At 40.3% G+C, this 26,846-nt stretch overlaps 2 protein-coding genes across 2 annotated transcripts; one reads left to right on the top strand and one right to left on the bottom strand.

The window, feature by feature from the left end:
* Positions 1–10,629: 10,629 nt before the first annotated feature.
* Positions 10,630–22,742, bottom strand: LOC311082284 (uncharacterized protein; the record flags this gene model as incomplete). The annotated part of the gene is made up of 4 exons (XM_084113016.1): positions 10,630–11,981; positions 12,622–12,693; positions 21,622–21,784; positions 22,698–22,742. 4 exons carry the CDS (start codon positions 22,740–22,742, stop codon positions 11,071–11,073), a joined length of 1,191 nt encoding a protein of 396 aa, XP_083969142.1. The 3' UTR covers positions 10,630–11,070.
* On the top strand, positions 20,012–25,072 carry LOC311082274 (interferon-inducible GTPase 5-like). The gene is made up of 4 exons (XM_084113002.1): positions 20,012–20,445; positions 22,226–22,282; positions 22,937–23,477; positions 23,677–25,072. The coding sequence occupies exons 3-4, from the start codon at positions 22,937–22,939 to the stop codon at positions 24,300–24,302; spliced, it is 1,167 nt and encodes a 388-aa protein (XP_083969128.1). The 5' UTR covers positions 20,012–20,445; positions 22,226–22,282; the 3' UTR covers positions 24,303–25,072.
* Positions 25,073–26,846: the final 1,774 nt, after the last annotated feature.

The following is a 26,846-nucleotide window of genomic DNA, read 5'->3' as shown; positions in this document are numbered from 1 at the left end:
GAGATGAACACGCTACAACTCACAGCTATCGCGGATAAAATAGCATGCAGGGCTCATTTTCTCGGGGTTCTACCGAGCGATCAACTACCCAAAAAACCTCTGAGGATCTTACCGTCGATGGGGATCATTAATACCGACCCGGCTCAATTGCCGGGTGAGCATTGGGTCGCCGTTTATTTAGCCAGAGAGGGGACCGCGTGTTTTTTCGACAGCTTCGGCAATCCTCCCAACAGCCCCCGCTTTCCAATCAGCATCAATAACTTTCTGGCCGTCAACGACGTCGACGTATTATATTCTGACAGACGCGTCCAGGATTATTCATCGGATACCTGCGGACAGCACTGTGTGTTTTTTCTATATCATTTAGCCAGAGGTCGCGACTATAACCATGTGATGAAACTATACACCGATGATTATGTTAAAAATGATAAAATGGTGTCCCTCTTTGTGAAGAGATTGAGACCGCATGTTTGTAATGATAAAATGTTATCCTGCATTCATTGCGTGCAGACGTGTTTGATGTATAAATAAAAAAGCTTAAACCATTATATTTCTCATCGTCTTTTATTTAATGCTCACACAACATCGTTACATTTCCAACCATCGCCCTCGGCCGATAGCCGGCGAGTCTCCGAAATCTGGAGCCAAGCGAGGTGAATATCTCCTCGCCTTTTTTTTATAAGGTCTAACAGGCGTCGATGTGGTGAGAGGCGAGTTTCCGAAATCTGGAGCCAGGCGGGGCGAATATCTCTGCGCCTTTTTTTTATAAGGTCTAGCAGGTGGTGATGGAGGTTCTAAAGGTTTACTCTTTAGAGCCGAGTTTCCAAACTCTGGAGCCAGGCGAGGTGAATATCTCTGTGTCTTTTTTTTATAAGGTTCTAGAGGTTTACTCTTTAGAGAGTTAATCGTGCGTCTGACCTGTTGATTGGGCACCATAGAAAAAGGAATGTTTAATTCGGCAAAGGCCCGTAGAAACTCGGACCATCCTAGAGGTCTCCGGTCATCCCTGACCTTTTGCGGGGCCGTAACATTTTTTAACAAATCGAGCATGTGCGAACCTTGTACGGCTTTACCCCTGAACACAAACTCCCCGGATTCGTTCCACGAGCTCAGTCCTTTAGCTTTAGACATCTTGTCTAATATGTATCTGCTGTTTTTCACACTTCTCGATGGCACATTCTTCAGAACTTCGTCGACGACAGCCCCCTCAACTTTAACGTCTTCAACGTTAGCAGCCGGCGATTCGTCTTTATGACCGGGGTCAAGATCCGGTAACGAAAGCGTTAAAACACCGCTCTCACGATCCCCTTGTTTAACGATGGTCAAAAACCTGCTCAGGGTATGGCTGTAAAGTTTGACTTTTTCGTAAGGATTCAAATCGGTGCGGCGTAAAATATTTCTTATGGCGGCGTCCAAATCGTTCTCCACGGTCTGTTGAATGTTCTCGCGAGCATTTTCACTCTTGAGCTTGTCCAGCTGATGGTGAGGGACTAAATACATCTTCTCGGCATACTCCATCCTAGCGATTTGCTATCAAGTTCGTGAGAAACGGCAAGGCTACGCTTAGGAGCGGCAACAGGAACCCTCCCTTCTGGTTGAAGACTCGTTTCTTGGCCGCTATGCCAATTTTTTTATTGGCTACAAATTTAATATCCGTTTTTCTCTTTTTCAGTTTTTGATACTGTTGCCTGTTGACCGGAATGACGCCATAGAGGATGTTTAGAGCCAGTTCGCAGAGCGCTAAAATGAATTCGTCGGACGCCGATTGTAAAATAAGGCGTCGTTGTTTAGGAGTGGCTTTATGTAGCAGTTTTAACACCGGCAGATGCTTACAAAGTCTGGCGGACATGGTTATCACGCTCTTCTTTTTTTCGGGATATAAACCACTTGACGCTCCGAAAGCAATCCTGTTCTGAGACGGTACTGCTCCGGAGTTTTTGCTTTATAGTCTATCATGAGATAGCCGAAAGGTCGGTCGACCGCGTCGTGATAACACTCCATAAAGTATTTTGTGTTTCCGGGGTACATTTGACGCCCTAGCATCGCCACTTGATGAACGTCCCGAGGATTTTTAAACAGGATCATATAATTGGCGTTTAAACTGATGGTTCGGCTGGACTTTCCCTGTGCAAATAAATTTTGCACTATGTAAATAGAGCTGAGATTCCTGTGGTGGCAGTATTGCGTGAACACCCGCTGCAGTTCAACGTTAGCGCTAGCTTGCTCCATGAGGTCGTCCACCACGAGAAGATTAGTGGTGGTAACAGGCAGTAAATCATCATCATTCAGACTCTGGGGTATTCCTTGTATAAATTTAATGTCATACAATTGAAGTAAATCATCGTACAAAGTTTGCCAGCAATCATACAACCAAACAATGTTTTCAATTTTCTTGGAAATGATATTCAAACCTTTTTCCAACAAAAGTTTTACAAAATAAGACTTGCCACTATTCGAGGGCCCGGATAGGACACAGCTGAAAGGGTGTTGAAGTCTGAAATCAAAATCGGAAACATCCTGAGACCCTCTGTGCATCATCTGATCAGTAGCCATAAGGAAGCGTGCTGTAATCGCTTAAAAGCCGACGTTTATTGTAGACGACCTTAAACCTTTTAACGACTGATTTGTTGTGTAATGTGAGAGCCTTTTTATCTCTAACAATGTTTTCCGTCTGAGCCAGGATGTATTTGGATCTATCATGCGACGTCACATAGCTGTCAACCAGACCAATCAGGGATTCGAGACAGATAGCTCGGGAATTTTTAGCATTCAGGGTAATACCTTTAGCTTTCATAGAAACTTGACCTTTGGCCGTCTCAAATCCATACGATTTGGGACCGCTCGAGCAGAAGGTCGCTATATAATCATCGGGGGCTACCTCGCTAGTCAGCTCCCCTAAATGATCGCCCAGAGGCGGCTCCCAGTCGCCGTCCCTAGACACAAATACGACGCTGTCTGTGTCAGAGTATAGCAGTCGGTCGCCTAGTCTGTCCATCAATTCGTACAATTCCAGTCGGGCGTGCGCTGTAGTGAAAGCGCCTAAAAAAACATTGACGTCGCGTGCCTTGCAAACATCGTCTTTGTCGGGTTTATGCTGGACGAGAGCTACGTCGTCTGAGACGAATGAGAAATAGGCCAGCGTGTCGGTATTGCCAAAAACAATCCTGGTGAAATCTTCGGGCTCGCTCACCAGAATCGTTTGAGGTAAGTTCTGTCTTAAAGAGAAGCGTCCCCACAAACTATTCAGAATTAATTTTGTGATTGCCCTTTGGGCCGCATTGTACTTGATCTTTTCCGGATCGAGTTGAATACCCTCTTTTTCAAAATAGTCACGGATGTAAGCCTCTTTCTCTGCATCCGTGACGACGTTCGAAGGGTACCCAGATGCTTGTTGTTTCAAACGCAAGAAGGTTTTTACGTATTCGGCAAACAACGTGTCTGACCGTTGTGGAAAATGCCAAACCTCGTCTATCTTGGCTACCACATAGCCCTTCTCGATGGCTTTTAAAAGCTCGATACTGACCCAACAGCCCGAGAGCGATCTTTCCTGGTCCGTGTGGGTACAGCTCGAGGTCTGGTTTTGGTCCTGGGCGCAGGTTCTACATAGCGGAAACATGAGTTTTCCTTGGCATCTGTAAGGGAGAACCGGGTGCAGTAAGTTGCGGGGAGGGTACACGGTGGCTTTGATAAGTCCGTAATAGTTTTCAATCGGTTCAAAATCTGCGAAAATGATTTCGGGGTGTTCGATCGGATATGTTTTCCTGGCTTGGCAGAAAGGATAGAGACTGGTGAAATCCAGATACCTTATTTTCTCATCGCCGCTCACCTTGTGGTATAGTTTATAGGCGTTCGTTCGGCCTCCGTAAAGCGCATCGCGAGGATTCAATCTCTCTGGGGCAGAATAATCGGCCATAAATTCTATCACGGAGGGATCGGTCTTTTTCATGCGGTTCCATTCGCATTCCCACAGAACCTCGATTTGCAAACCGTACGCGTTCCGGAGAATTTCAACCTTATCGTCAAATTGGTTCCTGAGAACCCCGTAGGGTACTCCGGACAGGGGGTGCGCCTGATGGGGTTCAAAGCGACAGCAGTGCCCGTGGAAGATGCACCCTGCGTATTCTAAGCCGTGCCTGACGCCGTCCTGCTCGTAGTAGCCGTCTAAAAAGTACTTACCGATCGATACTTCGCCGTGGTTTACGGCGTGGTGAAGGTCCACGTTTCGAGTCTTTTTTATATACTCTAGCCATTCGATCGAACCGCTTGAGTAGGACTTATTTTGATGGACGTACGCTTTGTTATGCGTGAGGGCGAGCGTGTTTCTGTCGAGATAATGTGTTTTGAAGACCCCCATCGCGCAGCTGGCGAGCGTCGTGAACCCAAAAGGGTCGAGTTTGGTGCAGTGTAGGAATGACGCTCTGTACTTCATGCATCCTTCGCGCAACAACACAACGTCGTTAACGCCGTAGGCGTACAGTTCTTTCTTGAAGTTAAAGAACTTGCCCTTCACCGTGCTGTACCACGCATCAAACTTTTCTCGGTCTTTATCCGACATGTTCTCGTAGTTGTAGAACTTTTTGTCGGGGTATGGTCCGACATAGTTCTCATTTTCCACCCTGTTGAAAAGATGGGGGAAGTAGCCTTTTTCAGTCGTCGTCAAGTCTAACGCCGCGGGCATTTTGGCGAGAGCGAATGGGAAAAATGAGTAGCTATCGATGTATCGCTGGGCAAAAGCGTCATCGTACATCAAGAGTAATTTGCACCCTTGCATTATGACCTCAATCGCGATCCCTGATTTGCAAAAATACTCGAGGATTAGAAAGGCGTCGAATCTGGAGGCGTAATGAGCGATGAAGCAGTAGCCTGTGTATCGGGGTTGTCTGAAGTGGTTGATTAGCTTAGCGATGCAGCCGGTACCGCTAGCAGTAAATTTCTTGCCTTTGAATGTGATGGCGCAAACAAAATTAGCCACGTGTCGACCATTTTCGTACCGCGTTTCGAAATCGTAGAAGATGTATTTCTCGCACGGCTCCTTAGGCTCTAGAGGTTGTATGAAGCATTGATGCTCACCAACGTTCGTCAGACGCTCGCGACAATGCACGCATTTGTCTGGGGCGCAGATGTGTTTGGTTTTCTTGCCCGGTTTAACGTCGTAACGTCTGTTACATAGTTTGCAGTATTTGATCATATCACAAGCGGGGTATTCCTGCCCGGGAGGCGGGGTTTTTTTATGCATTTCGAAACAATAAGCCGATTTACAGTACCGCAGGCAATCGGGGCAATGAATGATTCTTACAGGGAACCTGTAACATTCCGGGTCAAAACAGATGTTGCAGGCGTGCTTACAACGATGGTGTCTGCGGTCGGTGTAAGATTTATAGCAAAATGGACACACGTAACCTGAACCGATGAATGCCGTCAAACTCGTTATCATGTAGTAGTGCTCGTTGTGGAGATAGAGGAAGACCGTTTTTGGGTGGGGTTCGTCAGAGTTTTTGTAGGTTTCTAAGACCAAGGCGTTAGATCTGTGAAATACGACGATTTTAATGTCTAGCGCTCGTTCAAACGAGGCTATGTCGCCGAGACCGATTCGGTCTTGGATTGAGAAGCCGACGCTGTTTTGGATGACGGTAGCCAGTTTTTCTAACTCGCTCTCGGGGTGTTGGGGGTTGAGGAAACGGGCTAGACAGATGGAGAAGCACAGATTATTTGAAATATTGGTGGGGCAGAATAAACTCGTCTTTTTCCTTTTGATCACCTGGTCTACAGCGAGGTCCGTGATTTTTCGCCGCCCCCCTCCTTGTCTGTTCATGGCTAGGGAAGCTTCAAATTCTACGGTTTGGTCAGATAGTAACCGGTCGTTGCTCTGTAAAACTTTTTCGATTTGATCCATAAACCCATCCACGTCGTAATTATTACCAGGGATTAAAATGGCACTGACGGGTGTTTGTAAACTCGGAGCCGTCAATGTGATATTGAGCACCGGTGCATGGTCAAATTGCCTAGCGAAATTCACAATTCCGGTAAGCATGTCGTGTAAGCGGGTATGATAACGGGCCAAATCTGTAGAGTTAATCTCTCTCAGATTCGTAGTCCTTCTCAACGTCACGCTATTGAAACGAGGTCGTGGTAAAACATGATATCCGTTAACGTCCCCACCCTCGCGAATCAACCTGTCAATGTCTGTACGGCTTAATCGAGCCTGTGTAGTAGGGTCAACATTACCTGATGCGGACAGTGGCGAAGTATCATTACCGGCAGGGTGCTCTGTGTTGTCAGGGTCGGTAGATGGTGGGTTGTTTAAAACACCGCCATGTTGTACAACGGGGTCGTTGTCTAGGCTTAGCAGAGGATCAAACAAATTCATATTTGGATTTACAGCTAATTCAAAAAGATCCAACATAGCAGGGGATTCTAGATTAAACAAATACTGTTCTAAAGAATCGGGCAGTATACTTAGCATTTCAATCTCGTCCGGTGACAGTTCTGTGGAGGATTGGTCTGATTGGCATAAGTCTGCGTCGTCTGACCCGTCCATTTTTAGATTTCAGAGCAAAACACGTACTATTACAAAATCATAGAGTTAAAACAAGCATACAAATTTCATATAGTATAAAAAAGCATATATGAACTATTACAAAATCAGAGTATACAAACATTCATGAAATATCAGATTATATGTAAACAAAGTATAAATGAACTATTGCAAATTTCATATAGTATAAAAAGCATATATGTAAACAAAGTATAAATGAAATATTACACAATCAAGAGTATAAATGAAATATCAGATTATATGTAAACAAAGTATAGATGGAATATTACAAACGTGCAATATAAGAATTACTAGGAATAGATCTATATTCAATTTGACTCCGTCGTCTCATCTATGATGGTGAGAATAAGGTGATGCAAAATGAGCACCAATTCTCGTTGGTATTGGCTCAACATACGATCATTTCTATCAAACCGCTGTTCAGTCGTTGATCTCATAGCATTGACGCGACGGAATATTTCATTGGCCAGATCCTGAATAAAGCGATCCTGCGCATCGAATCGGCTACGTGTCTCGAGGTGATTGGCACGGAGCTCACCACGCAATGCGTCTAATCTGCTATGGGTTTCGATTTGTCTGTCACGAGACTCAATCAATTTGTTGTTAATATCATCTTGTACGTCACGAAGTTCGATGTACTTGTTGTTTATGTCAACCTGTGCATCGCGAAACTCTTGACCTAATGATTCTATCGAATTAATGAGCCTATGCGTCAGAGGCGCATCATCGAATGGTACATCAGCCGACTGAGGCGCCGGCACTTCTTCCACTTCTACTTCTTCCGACGACGGTGAGCAAGAAGGATATGGTGTTTGACCCGCGTTGGTGGTTGACACCTCGCCACGCTCGCTCGTCCAAGAACTCTGGTCCCAAGCATCGAGTTGAGACGTACCCCAGGTAGTCACGTCATCCTTATGGCTTCTACTCGAGTCAGCTGTGTGTAACAAATAAAAAAAATCTTAATGGCGTGACTCCGGCGGAGTTTAAATGCATATAATGTAGAAGGTCTTACCATGAAAGAAGGCGGTCTCAGGACTGGTCGAGGGACTGTTTGGCGGTGTCGGACAAAGAGTTTTCCTTTCTGGAGAGCTCTCAGGACTGATTGCCGTGGTAAAACGATAAGTCTTTATTGGGGGTTGGGAGCACGGTTCAGGTCGGACCACCGCTGTAAAACGATAAGTCTTTCTTGGTGGTTCGCCGCTTGGTCCAGGACTGACCGGCGAGGCGGGACGATTCGTTTTTCTAGTCTTCTTTCTTGCTGGTTCGTCGCTGGGTCCAGGAAGTGGTTCGTCGTTGGACCCTATTGGATTCTCGACGCGCGCCGGAGTGGAATCAGGTAGGATGTGGGGGCTGTCTGTTACATTGACGGTGGGATCTTCATTGCCATCTTGCGTGAGATCGATAACTGTCTCGAAGCCGGGTTGGGTGATAAATTGTATGAAATCTAAAAATAAAATTTGATTTCTCATAAACATAAAAGAAATCTAACATTTTGATTTCTCATATCTTGAAAAATCTTGTTTTACCATTGGCGGCGCTGTCTGGATCAACAGCCCGAGCGGTCACTGTGAATTAAAAAAATTAAATTTATAAAAAGACAAAATTAAAATACGTTCATTTTAATTTATAAAAAGAATAGTTAATACGTACTTACATGTATTAATAGCGTCAAAGGCTTGCTGCTCAATATTTGAACCTGAGATAAAAATAAAAAACCCTGTTATGATTTAAAACAGATGGTGAGGGTTTTTATATGCTTGTTTAATGGAGCACACACACACACACACACACACACACACACACACACACACACACACACACACAAACGCACAGATACAGACACACAGAGACAGACTGTGACAAAGAAATCATGATGTTATATCATCAAAATCCAGCAGATGGCGCAATTTTCACTATAGCAGGGTGTCATAACATTAAACCGCCAGCAGATGGCGCGATTTTCACTATAGCAGGGTGTCATAACATTAAACCGCCAGCAGATGGCGCGATTTTCACTATAGCAGGGTGTCATAACATTAAACCGCCAGCAGATGGCGCGATTTCAATGTCATACCATTAAACAGCCAGCAGAGGGAGGCATTTCAATGTCATACCATTAAACCGTCAGCAGAGGGAGGCATCTCATATCATCAAAATAAAAGTGTTTTTCATACTAAACACTCTAGCGCTGATATTAAGACAAATAAAACATCGAGGCATAATCATAATTTGTGATAAATTAATAGAGTAGTTAAAATATCTATCAGCAGAAAAAACAGCATAGTTTATGAATATAGCAGATAAAATAAAACATCATAGTTTATGAATATAGTCACTAACAGTAGATAAAATACCAGTGCATGTTTTATTACAGTAATGAATTGTAATATGGTTTAAAGACGTCATAGCATAATCATAATTTTATGATAAATTAATATAGTAGTTAAAAAATCTCTATCAGCAGATCAAATTCCAATAGCATGTTTTTAAAACACTGGTGAATCAATACGGTTTAAAGACAACATAGCATACTTTGTTAAATGAATATTTCCATCATCAGTTACAACAGATCAAACACCATAGCATAATTTATATGAATCAGCAGATAATCCATGTTTTAAAACACTAATGAATTATACTGTCTTTTTTTTTCTTTTGTATAAACAAACTTTTTTTAAATAAAACAGCATAGCATGAAATGAGAAAATACTCACGTTTCTCCATTGTCTGCGAAAATGTTTGGGCCAAGTGATTGTCTTGGAGAGTCTCCAAAGTTTTGGTGCAAGTGATGGTTTGAGCTTATCAAAATGTATTTATAAAGGCGAGTATATGAAGGAAATCGGTGTTGAGTGACCACTAGGTGTCATCCTTGTTCTATGAATGGACCTGTAAAATTCGTGGAAATGGACCAGGGTCACAGGTGTCACCGTAAATTCGGGGGCAGAAGATATGCTAGACGCGGACCAAGCGTAATTCATAGATAGAACCGTCAGAAAACTGTCAAAAACATGCTACTCCTTTATAAGATATGATGGTTTTAATTAACAACATCTTTGAAAGATATTATTATTTGAAGTAAATTCAGACGAGAGTGAACGGTGGCACGTTAATTTACAAGACCCATTCGCACGCACACACACACACACACACACATAAGGACTGATTTGGAGCGCCTCAGGTCACAAAGGTGATGTGAAAACACCGCCTTCAGCTCTCTAAAAAATGTAGAATGGGTTTTGTTTATCTGAAACAATTGCTTGCAGTATATTTCTTATAATCATTTCATTTATAACCCTTTAAAAGAATAGAATGTTTTTCAACTTTAGTTAGTGCGAGATAGACTTCACAGTTCCACTGTAAGGAGGGGGGTCAGAGCTAAGACGGAGAGAGCGCGCGTGAAGGCGCGCGCACGCAACCCCCTCTTGCTGACACACACACACACGGACAGAGAGAGCGCGCGCATAGACACCCACAGACGCGCGCGGCCCCCTCCTCTTGCTGCTGACACACACACACACGGACAGAGACACGCGCGCGGCTCCCTTATGTTTTGAGACACGGGTAAGCTCATTCAGGAAAGGAGTATTTTTGTTTTCACCACTTTTAATCATTTGAAAACATTATTACAACTTTTAAAAATTTTGGATTATAGTTTGAAAATAATTTTAACCCTAACAAAACATTGACCATGTCTCATTCTGATCGTCGATTCAGAGAGAGACCAACAGATGGAGCTGCGAGCCCGTTTCATCCGTGGTAGGTTCTCTCTAAAATAATAAGGTAAGACAATTTTATTCAGCTAAAACTATTGGTTTTAGTAAGCTTTTATATTATAGACTTAAAAACAACCTTAGCATGATAATTATTATATAATTTATATTATAAATTATATAAAGGATAGGAATGTGAAATAACTAAATGTTTTTTTCAACCTTAAATTGATTTAGATTATACACTTTTAAAGAGTACATTGTTTATGTAATTTTTATCTAAAATAATTGGTTTTAGTAAGCTTTTTAAACGCTTTTTAAAGGTATGTTTTTCAACTTTAGGTTAATTATTTTTGTGGACGTCAATGGTATGGACATACTTTTCAACTCTCTAAAATAATTGGTTTTAGTAGCTTTTTATTTTAAAGGATGAGATTATTTTGTGTGACATACGCTTCTCACTTTCACTGCGGTGGGGGCGCAGGTCTCTGACACAAGCCATATAACCACACACACACACACACATATAACTGGGACAAAGTTCAAACAACCGGCAAAAACATCTGTTCTATTAATATAGGACAAAACTAACCCTCAAAATTATGATTTAGTCCTTGCTAGGTCATAGTTCAAAACTAACTGTCAAACAACATGATCGATAGGCTAGCAGGGTCAATAGGTTAATCCCATGACCGCATTCCGGAAGTTCAACCCGTCAATCATAAAGGTCACCGGAAGTTCAACCTGCCAAAAGGTCAAAGGTCAAAGTCGTAAATCATTTTGACACATGGTGTCCCATAAGTACTACTCTGAATCGCTGGGCGGTGCTGAAGTGGAGGGAAGAGATGTGCTTGATGCTGAATCGCTGGGCGGTTCTGAAGTGGAGGGAAGAGATGTGCTTGATGCTGAATCGCTGGGCGGTGCATAAGTGGAGGGAAGAGATGTGCTTGATGCTGAATCGCTGGGCGGTGCATAAGTGGAGGGAAGAGATGTGCTTGATGCTGAATCGCTGGGCGGTTCTGAAGTGGAGGGAAGAGATGTGCTTGATGCTGAATCGCTGGGCGGTGCTGAAGTGGAGTTAAGAGATGTGCTTGATGTTGAGTCGCTGGGCGGTTCTGAAGTGGAGGGAAGAGATGTGCTTGATGCTGAATCGCTGGGCGGTTCTGAAGTGGAGGGAAGAGATGTGCTTGATGCTGAATCGCTGGGCGGTGCTGAAGTGGAGAGAAGAGATGTGCTTGATGCTGAATCGCTGGGCGGTTCTGAAGTGGAGGGAAGAGATGTGCTTGATGCTGAATCGCTGGGCGGTGCTGAAGTGGAGTTAAGAGATGTGCTTGATGCTGAATCGCTGGGCGGTTCTGAAGTGGAGGGAAGAGATGTGCTTGATGCTGAATCGCTGGGCGGTGCTGAAGTGGAGTTAAGAGATGTGCTTGATGCTGAATCGCTGGGCGGTTCTGAAGTGGAGGGAAGAGATGTGCTTGATGCTGAATCGCTGGGCGGTTCTGAAGTGGAGAGAAGAGATGTGCTTGATGCTGAATCGCTGGGCGGTTCTGAAGTGGAGGGAAGAGATGTGCTTGATGCTGAATCGCTGGGCGGTGCTGAAGTGGAGAGAAGAGATGTGCTTGATGCTGAATCGCTGGGTGGTGCTGAAGTGGAGATGTCTGCAACAGGTGGCCCAGGATTTGCAGGGACGGGGTTCAGATATTTCAAAAGTGCATCTGAAGAGAGAAGAGGAGGATTATATGTGACCATTGGGTGTTACATTTTATTATTAAAAAGCTGATGATAGTGAAACTATAAAAATATGGCAGCACCTAAACCACATTATAGCTTAAACACACAAACAGCAAGAATAATTACATCTGGTATTCATGCACAAAACTCTATTCATTGAGCACTTCTCTAGCATACAGTAGTTACATTTTCAAAATTAATTTTGAAAGTGTTTGTTTTCCAGTATATCTGGCATGGCAGCAATGTCCTACTAACTACACTTTATGATGTTATAACCATGAAACAGAGGAGAAACGTAAATCTTTATTTAAATTGAATTTTAATGTTGCTATTTTTAATAAATCCATATATATAATACATTTATATAACAACATTTTATGTAGGACTCATTTTAAATAAAGATTTACGTTTATATAGCAACATTTTATGTAGAACTCATTTTAAATAAAGATTTATATATATATATATATAACATTACTAATTTAGCCAATTCAAATAAAAATACCATTAAAATACTGCACAAGTTCAACTAACTATGTCATAAGCTAATTCAAATTAGCTAACGTTACAGGCATCGTTGAACTAACTTAATGCAACATAGATAAACTGATCATCATTACCTACCTCTGTCTTTTTCGCGTTTTTCTTCCTCTTCTCTTCTTTTTTTTTCTTCCCTGGGCACCAGATGGCTTCGGTCTTTTTGACATAATGACAACTTATCAGTGTCAGTGAATTCGGCCATCTGTCACTCACAATCACACACAGGTAGCGGATGTTTGTTTTTTGCAGCAGGGCGGGGGCGGGGGAGATTGATGCGTCACTCAGTCGGACCGGGGTGGATCGGGATTCGGGAAAGCAATGTTGTAGTTTTGTCTTTATGGGACGATCGCTTTTTTTAATCCACAATATTTAAGTTGTATTGGTAATAAAAAATTAAATAAAAAATATATTCATAAAAATAATAGTTTGGGCGCACGGGCGCCCCAAGAGGTGGGCGGCGCCCTTAGCATTTGCCTATTCCGCCTATGCCCAGGGCCGGCCCTGTTAAGAGGCTAAAAGCAGGTTTAGTACTTGCCCCATTGAAGTCAACAGGGTGCAAATTTTAAAAATAGAATAACTCGGTGTAGGCAACACCGATTTTTGTCGTTGTTCTCTGTATTGACAGCACTCCAAATGTACAATAAAATGAGCTCAATGTTAAAATTGACCAGAGTTCTCCTTTAAATCTGTTGAAAGGGTAAGGCTTCAAGTTACGAGTTCAACATTCTTGTTTTGTTCAACATTCTTGTTTTGTTCAACATTTACTCTTAGAGTGCATGATATGTTACCGTCATATTGTTATGTAGAATCTCTGTTGTATAATGCCACTGTTGTTTACTCACGTAGCAGTTTTTTCTTGAATTGGGGATTTCTGCCCAAACATGGAAACAGAGCTGAAAGTTGGCTGGTGAAAACCTCAATTTGTCCATTGTCTTTCACTCCAAAATGAATGGTACTATTTGTGCGGCTGTTCATGCAAGCTGCTGTAAATCGAATGAGCTCATAAGTGAATTGAATCATTATATTGTCTTCTTGTCTGGTTAGTGCTTTGAATTCATGGTATGGTTGTATGAGGTCAATAGATTGCTGTTTTCTATGTACCAGTGAGCACCATTAAATCTGTTGAAAGGGTAAGGCTTCAAGTTACGAGTTCAACATTCTTGTTTTGTTCAACATTCTTGTTTTGTTCAACATTTAGTCTTAGAGTGCATGAAATGTTACCGTCATATTGTTATGTGTAGAATCTCTGTTGTATAATGCCACTGTTGTTTACCCACGTAGCAGTTTTTTCTTGAATTGGGGATCTATGCCCAGATTTAACCTAAATCTGTTACATGCATGGTCCGTGTATCAACTGATCATTTCATTTCCTATTTTGAATGGAATAACGAGAAATGAAAAGAAGGATCGTTTATCAGTTTTTTTTTCGTTTAGTTTAATAAACGGAAAATTAGATTTCGGCTCGATTTCTCAATTTTCGTTCGTGGTTTACAAATCGGTTTATGGCCTTGATATTTGGTTCACACATGTGGGCGGCGCTGAATCGCTCCTTTCATCTGATTGGTCAAACCGCTTCGTCTTCAGTACAGCCAGAATAAGAATCAGAACGGCACACTCATATCCCACTTTACAGTAATAAGCTTTTGCACCACTCACTATCATTTGATGAAGAAATATGTTGCTGGGAACACAATTAGTGCTGCTGCGATGCTTCGTTTCTAATGTACGACACTTGACAGATCGCAAGCCATAGGTTACAATATGTTGACATGGAGTTTGGTGTTTTATATATTACTTCTATAGACTGGATATATTGCTTCTGGTATCTGGGATATGTCCCTTCGATAAATTAAAATAGTTCAGCATCTCTAAACTTACAATGTAGGCTAAAAAAAACAAAACATTTACTCTAGGCTATAATTACTGTATGATCAAAAATAGCATAATACACATGACCATGATAACATGTCTAACCTTTTTGTCTTTGTTTGTGTGTGTGTGTGTGTGTGTCTGTGTGTGTGTGTGTGTGTGTGTCTGTGTGTGTGTTTGTTTGTGTGTGTGTGCGTGTGCATGTGTGAGAGAGACACCTGAAAAAATAATTGTGAAAATAGATAGGAATGTAACAGTATGACTGTAAGCGTTGAGTACTCAGTTCACACAAATAAAATGAGATAAAAAATATAATTGAATCAGTTGAACTTGTAGGATACTGAATACCTGACAAAATCATCAGGGTTGGAGAGTAACAGTATTATAGGCCTTAAATTGAAATATGGTTAGGAACTGTACTGTTAAAGTTATGGGCTACAATACACTGTAAATAGCTGGTTGTAAAAAAAATTATTAATAGTTTACTTTGAATTAGAAATGCAATCCAATACAAATAGCAATTAAAGGGACACTTCACCCATTTGCATTAAGCTTTGCATTGTTAGAAACCCAGTCATACTATTGAATGGTCGTGCAACACTCTCTCATTTTCCCCTGAGACGGGAGAAATCTGTTATTTACCTCTTACACTTCCTCCTACAATGACGCAAAAATCGTCATTTTGCGTCATTGTCGGAGGAAGTGTAAGAGGGGGGGATTTCTGTTGAGACTACAGACACTAGTTCCTCATCTTTCCCAGGGGGCGGGACCCGCTCACGCTACAGACCTATTACAGATCAGTGGGTGGGACTTTACTCTCTGAAACTGAAAGCAATATCCTCCATCTTGTTTGAAGCTAAGCTAACAGGCGCTGTGGAGACAGATGTACAGTTATGACAATAGCGGAGGAGAGTGCTCAATATGATATAGAAGAAGAGGATTTCGGAAGTCTGATGCTTGAATCAGGTGTTTGTGGTGTAAGGACCACCCATTGGCCCAACGACGGAGTCCAACGGCCTGGCGAAGGTTTAAAGCGTGTATGTCTTTTCAGCTCTCCAGTGAAGTTCACTTAATTTATTGGAACTTAGTTTTAGTATTACTTTAGTTCTATGCGTAATCTGACTCCAATTTCAAATGATAATCAAATTTAGATCGTATTTCTGATTAGAAAATAATCATAAATATTGATTATGAATTAATTTAGATCTTTGATTATTCTGATTATCCCATACTTTCAATTATTCGTTCATTACGGACCTAGTGTCGCTTTGAGACGTCACGTCGCGACTGCGCGCTCACGATCACGAACTAGCCAGTCCTGAAATAGTCAGAGGGTGCAGTGCAACTATTTTACCCTATGCAGTCGCGCACTACAGACCCATAGGTGTAATTTTTTATAATATTTGCAGCATACAACATGCTAAGTCAGGAGATAGTCAGAAATCAGAAGGTCTTCCTAAGATGTGCCCCATGCTCCATTCAAAGTGCCTTCAGTTTGATCTATCCTGGACAAAGATTTGCGGAAACACCAGACTACACATTAATCTACTGGAAATAATGATTTCAGAAGAATGCAGAATAGATCAAGGTTAACATTTATTTGTCAGGTAAAAATGTATCATGCCAATTACAGAAGTAAATTATTAAAAGCCAATTAAAAAAATACATGACATCATTTACTCAAAGATGACTCTAAAGGCCCGTTCACACCAAGGACGATAACTATAAAGATAACGATAAAGATATAATTCTAAAAATCGTTCTCCATATTAAAGAATAACAGTGTTCACACCACAACTATAACGATAAAGATATGAGGAACGATATCGTTGGGATCACTTTCAGAACGATTTTTTTCCAGCTGTCGAACGATAAAACACTGACAGCCAATCAGAAACCACTCTAATTTAAAGGTCTCGCGCATTTAAAATGGATCTGGATCATCCGGGCGCACGCGTGCTTAGAATAAAAAGACCGTTGTCGGTCGTTGGTGTGGACGCATGTAGTTATCTTTATCGTTATCTTTATAGTTATCGTGCTTGGTGTGAACGGGCCTTAAAAGTAAGTAATGTTTTCCTGACAGAGACACAGTAATGTGTCAGGACCTTCCAACAGGAAAATACTGACATGCATTACTGTGTGGGGGACTCTCCTGGTAAAAGATTCCCAAATTGTGTTCTATTCCCTCGCCTTAAATACCAGACCAGAACAACAGGGGTTATACAAATGTTGTTTAGAGTTGTTTGGGCCAATCCATGTACCCCAGGGGGGTAGCACCTGGTTTCTTGAGATATCGTAAAGAGATATCAGCCAGAGAGGAGATACAGGATTCTCCTAAGTTCTCAATCTTTCTCATTAAACCAATGACTGCAATGAAATTAAGACCATTTTACCAATCACACTGTGCCCTTTATAATGACACGAAACATGTAAAGGAAAAACAACATATTCACAAGATACACCATATGTGATATATAGACATTCTTAATGAACTTTCAGTGACTTGAGGAGGGAGAGGAGGAGGGAGAGGGGGATGCAGAGATAAGGAAGAAGGACAGTTTGGACAGGCGATGTCCTGTGCTCTCTCTTTGTTATCTGCTGTCCAGGGTGCATTTTACTGCTTTATTGCAGGGTGCGTTTTGTTTTAACAGGAAAATCAGTTCTTACAGTGGCTACCTTTACAAGCCGCATTATAGCGAAGAGCAGCCGAGGCAGAAGACCTGCCTGCCGCGGACGAGGAGCCGGACTGGCTCGAGTTAGGGCGGACTGGTGGCGCCGGTGATCTCACTATGCAACTACGAACCGCTACGAACACAGAGATAGAGTCCGTCTGCGGCAAAGAATTTCAACGATGACAATTTCTCCTGGACGAAATCTCTGAATCAGACGAGGACACGGACGTTTGTGTTGAGAACTATCCTAGTTTCGCACCGCATATGTTCTGACTGAACATCCCGGTACCATGCAATAATTCACCTTTTCGAAAGAAATACAAACGAGGAGTAATGCACTAATGAGTTCGCCCAACTAACTAGACATTTTGTGTGAAATGAATTTCAAGCTCTGGTGGTAGCTAGCCTTGTAGACGGAAGAGTGATTTCTCTTATATGCAGATATGCGCTTTCTGGATTAGTGGGAGTGGCTTGCGGAGCTGTGCAATGTGGTGCATTGTGGGAGTTGTTGTCTTTCATACAAATGCGTCCTGAAGTTATTTTTTGTCTTTCCTCGGTCACGAAGGCACCAAATTCAAAATTTATTTTACATTTCGACTACATATATGACCCACTTTAAATAAAAAACAATGTTCAAATGGGTGGAATGCCCCTTTAATGAATTGTGATCCGGGGAGAGTTTCTGCAGTGGTTCAAATTAAAATCAGTATTACACAAATAATTCAAAATTAATTAGATCATGCTGCTTTAAGAAATTAAGTAAAGATCATGTTCCATGAAGATATTTTGTAAATTTCCTACCGTAAATATATAAAACATTTATTTATGTGTGAATGCAGCACAAACGAACATAAATGGACAACTTTAAAGGTGATTTTCTCAATGTTTAGATTTTTTTTGCACACTCAGATTCCAGATTTTCAGTTAGTTGCATCTCGGCCAAATATTGTCCTATCCTAACAAACCATACATCAATGGAACGCTTATTTATTCAGCTTTCAGTTGATGTATAAATGAAATTGTATTTTAGGGTGTATTCACACCAGGAAAGTCCGATAGTTCACTTGCTTTGGTCCGGACCAAATAGAATGTTGATTTTTTTTGTTTGGTACGGTTCGCTTTCACACTGCTCTTTTTGCAAGTGAACCAAAATGTGTAAACAAAACCACACGTGTGCTAAGGTCGTCCATTCATTGGACAGGAATTCTCAAGCAGGGAAAAGCAGGAAGTGCACAAACAGGCTCAGCATGGAGATATTTCGTAATGTAATATTTGTTATTTTACTGATTTGGTGTTATTCTCTACAAACGCAATATGAAGAAACTATATGGTATAGATAAAAGCCCGGCCGCACTGACAATTGATTGCTTGGGTCGTTACATGCGCTTCGTGAGGCACACTAGCGCACACACACACACGCAAGGTCTCTCGCTCCATCTCTCTGCCGTGCGCGCGCTCTTGCTCGCTCGCTTTAAGCCTTGGTTATACTTTCGCCTGGCTCCGCAGCGCGAGTCTCCGCAGACTGCGCGCGCACCTCCGCAAACGGACGAGGCGTTTATACTTGACGCGCTCGCCGTTGTACTATTCTTTGAAACGACAGGGGGCGACTCGAGTAATTGTCCTCTAAACCATCAGGAATCAGCGGTGAGAAGAAGAAAGCTATACACACGTGACAATGTTTATTTTACACCACTACCAATACCACACTACAAAAAGAATCGTGTAAAACCCAGTAAACCCTGAGATTATTACTTGTGACAATAAAACAAAATATATGGATATGAGAATGTGTATACAACATAACTAAATTAACAATCTCTTACATATTTTCTAATTTCACTAAACATTTCATTAAGTTTCGTGAACATTTTTATTAAACATGGACCTTTATGTTCATTAAAAATACTTTTTATGCTATTGTATGCTCATTTTTTAAATGTAATCAACTCATTTAGACGTGCAAACTGGGTGCCGGTGTGGTGAGAAGTTCGAGCTCGGCCAGATTCGGCTCGAAGTCGTTCATCTTCGGATGCGCGCCGCGCGCGTTGTTACAAAAAATATCGCGCACACCGCCAGGCGAAATTGGGTCTTGCGAACCCAACGCGCACGACCGCCCACACCGCAATGACGTCATTTTTGCCGCGCGCACCTTCGCGCTCGTGTGGACGCGTCGAGTATAAACCAGGCTTCAGGCTACGTTTACACGTAGGTGGCTATTTTCATAAACGGACATTTCACTCCTCTTCGTTTTCAAAAATAACATCGTGCACACGAACCTGTGTATATGCTGTCAAGAGCATGCCAAACCTGTAGGTGGCAGTGTAACGAGAAGCTCAAGCCCACCTTAGCCAATCAGAATCCCGAAAATAGTCACATTCTGTGACGTCGCTACCTAAAACTCCGGTTTTCTCTGTTTACATGCAAACGAAGATTTTCAAAATCTCCACTCTGGCCAGAGTTTTTAGAAAGAATCGGTTTCATTGGCGAATCCTCCGTTTGCGTGTAAACGAAGGGCGCAAACGAAGGGAAATGTCTCCGTTTTTCAAAATAACCATGTACGTGTAAACGGGGCCTTAGACAGCATTATGCCAAAATGTCCGTTTTGTTAAGTATCCTCATAAGAGCAGTCAAATAAAAATGCGCAGTTTTCTGCAGTTGGGTCGGTTCATGTTCACACCATAAACGAACCGTACCAGAGTTCGTTTGGAACCGTACCGAGACCACCTCTTCAGCTGGGTCTCGGTTCGATTGTTTGGTCCACACCCGAGTTCGATTGCTGTATTCACACCTGCCCAAAAGGTCCGCACCAAGGGGGGAAACGAACTAGAGTTCGATTCAATCGAACCAAACGAGGCAGGTGTGAATACACCCTAAAAAAATGTACCCATGTGACTGGTTTTGTGGTCCAGGGTCACAAACGATTTTGGCAAAAATAGCTTTAACTGTGGAAAGTTCCAGGCCAGTAATTTACCTTGTAAGGGATTGCTGCATTGTAAGGACAGCCCCAAACTCTTAAGACAGCCCCAATTAAAACCATATAAAAGGTTTTGTTTTCTGTGGGTCGGGGCCACAATTCGGGTGAAGACCTATACTCATTTCTGTTATTTTTTCCTTTTTGAATTTATTGTCTTTTAAAACAAACTTTAAACTCTTTGAAACTTTTTAAGTAAAACAAAGCCATTTTTAGTGATTCGAAAAACTTTCAAAACAAGTCTCAGAGTGATTTTTTTTCCCCTAGAAGTATCTTTACTTTGTTGTAGTTTAGATATTAATACTAAGCAAACGCCCAGTGAAACGGACCAAGGACTGAACTGGATCGGACACCGCCGAGGACCCTGAGACAACTTCTAGCATCTTTAACCTGCAGGTAAGGGCAATGTATTATTGTAAAATGTTATGGGAATGTTGTAGAATGATTTAGAGGTTACAGCGGTATACAAACACAACAATGGAGATCAATGTTTGCTTTAGTTGGAATGCTGACCATTGACTTTATAACATGAGTTTTTCTCTTGTTGCTTGAACTGTGTTTTCATCAAAATCATCATATAGCCTGTTCATTAACTAATCTTATTCAGAGTTTAATACTGTATCATAAGTAAAACTACAACAATCAGTTACAGTGTTGAATTTTTTAACACATCATGCACAACCAAAGAAACAGACCTACACTGTCTTCTAGAAACACAGAGATATAAAAAATCAGCACATGAATCTCAACTATGGTGGCAATATTTTATTTATTTACTTATTCATGCAGCAATGCATGCTGGGAGGTTTATACAATCCTGGAACCCAGCATGCATTCCGACATGAAATTTTTATTGTAAATTTTTATTGTCAATTTTTATTTATTGTTGAGATTCATATGCTGATTGTTGATGTCTGTGTGTGTTTAATTCAAGCAGGAGTTCAAAATGTTATAATGCACTATATGATTTCAATATCCTTTAGAATAACTGGTTACATATAACTGGTTTTAAGATTTAAAGATGTATGATAAATATTAAATTCAAAGCTTATACACAGAGATCAGAGAATCAGACATGTCTGGAATGATTATGGCATCATCACAACAGCCAAAAACACCTGCTCAAATTCCTCTTGGTTTTTTCTTTCCATACCAAATATGCTTTATAAACTCACAGTTACAGCAGTCAGAGAGAAACTCATTTTATAAAATCAAGGGTCAAGAGCCCAAATAAAGATGATCACCATAATACTTTTTCTCTTTAAAGGAGAACTCCGGTCAATTTTAACATTGAGCTCATTTTATTGTACATTTGGAGTGCTGTCAATACAGAGAACAACGACAAAAATCGGTGTTGCCTACACCGAGTTATTCTATTTTTAAAATTTGCACCCTGTTGACTTCAATGGGGCAAGTGCTAAACCTGCTTTTAGCCTCTTAACATCCTTGATGTGTCATTACAAGTGCACAGGTCATGTGAGTGATTCCTTCTGAGTGAACACGAGTGGATCTGACTGCAGTAGATGTGAAAGATATGTATAAAAATGATGTTATTTAAGCCAGCGCAAATACCTTTGTTTACATCCTGTGTTTCGGTTGAAGTCCAAAGTAGTCGATTGCCGAGTTCACGCGCGTGATCATAGGTATTAAACCTATGCGTGTGAACTCTGCAATCGACTACTTTGGACTTAAAAAAAGTCAATCGTCCCGCTAGCAGGACGTGACAGTTAAATTCCTAAAAATCATAGAGATCAGCCGACTTCAGATGACCATAACTTTTGTAACCGACTATTGATGAAATAAATAAAAAAAGATTTGGAAAGGACTTGAAACCAGCTTTGATATGGTATCAAAACCTGTAATAGGTCAAATTTCACCATGTGGTGGGTTTTCCCAGATCGTATTACAATTAGTTGTTCTAATTTAGCAGACTTTAAGTATACGAATTTAGTATACTAAAAGTACAATTGCAGGGTATTTATATTAATTACAAAAATATGTAAATGTTTTTGTAGTATACTTAGCATAAAATAAATGTATTTAAAATATATTTTAGTATATGTGTTTTCTAGGTAGTCGCTGTATCCTTAACATAAGGCATTCACATCTAATAGACTGGATTTTGCTACAAAATAAAACTTCTGTTCATTTGATAGTGACATTTTATTTTGTATAGGGAACTACAGCACTTGCGTCTGGGTTTAATTCTTGCTTTGTGGGTGTGACATTCAGCGCCCAGAGTGCCCGTGTGAGCCACTGGAGGGCGCTCCTTCCTAGTTTATGGTTTCATTTTGTATTGTTACCCTGGATTCATTATGCTTTACGTCATGCACCTGTTTATGTCTTGCACCTGTTTGATGATTATGCTTGTTAGTATCCTTATTTAAACCTGTATGTTTCCTTTGTTCAGGGCTCAGGATTGTACGTGTCACACTGCATGATCTAGCTTTGTTTCTAGTTTCTAAGTTCTCTAGTATTTTAGTCTCCGTGTTTCTGACCTCTTGCCTGCCTGTTTTGATTACCCGACTGCCTGTTCCCTGTTTGTACTGCTGCTGATTTGGATTGCTTATCTGGACTCTGACTACTGCCTGTTTCCCCGTTTGTGCTCTTTGGATTATCCTTCAAATAAAAGCCTGCATTTGGATCACCTGTCTGTTTCCCGGTGCAGTTCGTGACAGTGGGCTCTGAAGCATAAAGGTAAGATTTTTAAATTGTATTTTTTATAATGTGTTTCTTTTTTAGTAAAATACCATGTTAATCTTAAGAAATTAAATAAAAATAAACATACATTTATTTAAAAAAAAAAAAGATTTCATTTTGAGTACTTTAGTCTTTTATATTTTTTATAACAGTTACCAATGCTTTTTTATAACACTGTTTTTTTTAGATGGCAGAAAATGCACTTGTAAAGCACCTGGAAAACATGAAAGAATCCATAGGTTCTCTGGATCTCCCATCAGCCATAAACAAAATTAAAGATTACCTTGAAAAGCAAGAGCATGAAGAACTTAACATTGGTATTACAGGGGAGTCTGGTTCTGGAAAGTCCTCATTTGTCAATGCTTTCAGGGGTTTAGGAGATGAAGATGTGGGCTCTGCCAAAACTGGTGTAACGGAGACCACTGTGGAACCTGAATTTTATCTTCACCCAAAACTCAACAATGTGAAAGTCTGGGATCTTCCTGGCATTGGAACACAAAAGTTCCAAGCCGATAAATACCTTAAAGAGGTTAAAATTCAACGCTATGATGTATTCATTATCATTGCTGCAGATCGATTTAGGGAATGCCACGCTAAGCTGGCCAAAGATATCATAGGAATGGGGAAAAAGTTTTATTTTGTTCGTTCTAAGATTGATCTTAGCATTAATGATGAGAAGAGGAAGGCCAACTTCAACGAGAAAAATACACTTCGTTCCATCAGACTGTGAAAATGGTTGGTCAATGCAGTACATCATTACAATTTATACAGTAAACATCAAAAACTGCAATCACTGTTCTGTTATCTTTTATTATAACAATTTTTTCTCACATAAAAATCTATGACTATACTATAAATAATAAATATTGTTCAGAAATAATAGTCTTCTGTTAATGATGATATTATTCTTTTTTGCTAACTTTACAGGCCTGAGAGAGATCAAAGTGAATAATCCTGTTTTCCTGATCTCTTCCCGGGAGTTGGAAAAGTATGATTTCAATCTGCTGCAGGAGAAGATAGAGACAGATCTTCCACAGCATAAGAGGGATGTGCTGCTATTAGCTTTGCCAAATATCACGCAGGAGATTAATAAGAAAAAGAAGGAAGCTCTAGAGAAAGATATTTTAAGAGTAGCCTTACTGTCTGCTTGTGCGGCTGCGGTTCCTATTCCTGGTCTTTCAATTGCTGTGGATTTAGCCATTGTAACAAAAGAGATAGAAAGGTATTTCAAAGTTTTTGGTCTCGATGATGAATCCTTGCAGAATCTCTGTAAAAGATCTGGGAAGAGCACAGAGCATTACAAGAGTTTGATGAAGTCGCAAGTGCATCATGGAATAAGCCAAGCTTCATTAATTGCCTTGCTGAGCGGTGCATTTCGGGTTGTGGGTAAAAGATCAGTTGCGAGTGTTTTGAGTTTCATACCCATTATTGGCTCAGCGATAGCCGGAGGAATGTCCTTTTGGACAGTCTCAACAATGCTGCACACAGCTCTGGATGAAATAGCAGAGGATGCCAGCAAAGTGCTTTTGGGTTCAGTGCAGACTGCAGTGTAGACAGAAAGTTATATCTTGATATTTACATTTACATGTGTTTATTTAGCAGCTACCTTTAATATACAAATGCAAATTAATCATTCAAAATGCAAGACTTGATAGGAAGGTCTTACTGAAAGTTTATATTTTATGCAAAATATAATGAAATATATAACATAATACATTTCCATATATGAGAAACTAGTGCTTATTATTTTTCACTGTATTGCAATATATGCATTGACCATGTATATATTAATACATAAAACATATTTATAAATGAAGACAAAAATAGCATTACATGTAATATTCACAAAGTTTTATCCTATATTGTGTACATATATTGCACATACATGTTCCCATATAAATGTTAATGTATGTTCACACACACACATACACACACATTCATGGAATGAACAGTTTCTAGCATGCTTTGCTTCTGACTGTTAATGGAGAGCCAATGTTAAAATTAAGTGTTATTTAATGTGTTTTGCTATATTAAAGCAAAGCATTGCTGTGCTATAATGTAGGGGGAGATCTGTTATTGTTTAATGTTCTATTATTTTAGAAAGGTTTTTATGTGTGATTTTTTGGAGTCACCACAAACATCATTAAGATTATAATTATTATAATTTAAAGTAATTGCTAAGTTCTCCTCAGCACAGTGATAGTCTCTTGACTAAGTCATTTAGAGCATGCAGGTGTGCTTTTGTTAACTAGCTTGAGAATTTGAAACATTTATAATGTAAATAATAAAAAATAATATAAGAAATAAATTACAATATACATTTCTCTATGCCTGTTTATCTTGGTTGACGGATCATGGCTTCATGAAACACTGAAAAAGTTGAAGCAAATTGTGTTGAGGCGTCTAAACAATCCGACACCCGTCTCCACGGTGACCCCTAGTGGTCAGAACAGTGTAAATGCAACAAAACTCGGGCCAAACATGCATAAAAACACCATTTACAAATCTATTGCACATTTTTAATTGGGAGTAAAATCTTTCAAATGCAATTATCTAATCATCTAATGAGATTATCAAGTGTCTATTTGTTCTTTTATCAATTGTCAGGGTTTGTTTTGTTTGGTATATGAATACAATACAATACAATACAATACAATACAATACAATTTTATTTGTTAAGCACATTTAAAACAACCGAGGTTAGCCAAAGTGCAGGACATTGACATAATTTCAACAAATTAAAAACACATAACATGAGCACAATACACAGTTAACAAGTGACAAACTAAAATAATAAAATGCAGAAATGAACTCTCAGGCTGGTCTAAAGGCCAATGAATAAAAGTGAGTTTTAAGTCGTGATTTAAAACTGTCAAGGCTGGGAGCCACTCTGATACGCATAGGCAGATCATTCCACAGCCTAGGGGCCACGACTGAAAATGCTTGATCTCCCCTATTTTTAAGTCTTGTTCTAGGAATAATAATTAATAATAAATACATGATTCAGTTAAATTGATACAATATGTGCATGTTCACAATAACAAACCTAATTGAGAATTTGATTTAAAACAGTCACTGCCAGTGGGACTCGTGTTAATTTATTCTTCTGTTTCATTGTTAAATTTCCATACCATGAAACAATGTTATAAGTTAAAATGCTTTCAATCATCGATCTATACACGATAGTTAAGATCCTCCTTTCGATGTCGAAGTTGCGCAACTTCCTAAGTAGACTTAAAAGCTGTCTTGCTTTCTTATGTACATAGTCCACATTATCCTGGAACGAAAGTTTGTCATCAATGATTGTACCTAAATATTTAAAATTTGAGACTTGCTCTATCTTTACACCTTTTATAGTAACTTGTTCGTATGGGAGGCCAACTGTACATTTCTTTTTCTGATTCCCACAGCATAGTTCTTTTGTCTTCTCAATGTTCAACCGTAGATGACTGTTGTCAAACCATACTTTCAATATACTCAAAATAGGTGGGACAGTTCTTGTCTGTTTGGCAAGAAATTAAAACCAGATCATCTGCATATTTGATCAAGGTAAGATCATCCCTGTTACACTGAAGCTCATTGGTATAAACAGAGAAGAGCAAAGGGGATAATATACATCCCTGTGGTAACCCAGAATGTAAGACTATGCAGTCAGATGAAATTCCGTTAGCACAGACTCTTTGGGGCCTATTACTTAAAAATTTATCAAACCATAAAATTAACCAGCTGCGTACACCTAAATCTCGCAACCTTTCTTTTAAAATTTGTGGCTGTACAGTATTAAATGCTGATGTAAAATCCATAAAGAACATTCTGACATGAGCATTTGTTTTATCTAAATGATGCTGAGCTTTATGAAGTAAGGTCAGGGAGGCATCAGTGGTACTCCGATTGGGCTTGTAAGCAAATTGTAATGGGTCAACAGATCCGTTAATTTGAGCTTGAAGTTCCTTGCACAATATGCGCTCCATGCACTTGCACAGGACAGATGTAAGAGCAATTGGGCGCAGGTCCTTAGGATCTCTTGCATAAGTGGTTTTAGGTACTGGAATTACAGTGGTGTTTTTCCATGCTTCCGGCACAAAGCCATCGTCTAA

The sequence above is a fragment of the Abramis brama genome (genome assembly GCF_963993115.1).
Source record: "Abramis brama genome assembly, chromosome: 1".
Taxonomy (NCBI): Eukaryota; Metazoa; Chordata; class Actinopteri; order Cypriniformes; family Leuciscidae; genus Abramis; species Abramis brama.
Note: the sequence above shows the minus strand (reverse complement) of the source record. Positions and strands in the feature narration are given on the sequence as shown.

What these genes read in the sequence shown, in the direction of transcription:
- LOC311082274 (XM_084113002.1), top strand. Translation starts at nt 22,937, where the DNA reads ATGGCAGAAAATGCACTTGTAAAGCACCTGGAAAACATGAAAGAATCC. An exon ending in ACTTCGTTCCATCAGACTGT is followed by an intron (nt 23,478 to 23,676) that starts GAAAATGGTTGG and finishes CTAACTTTACAG; the next exon opens with GCCTGAGAGAGATCAAAGTG.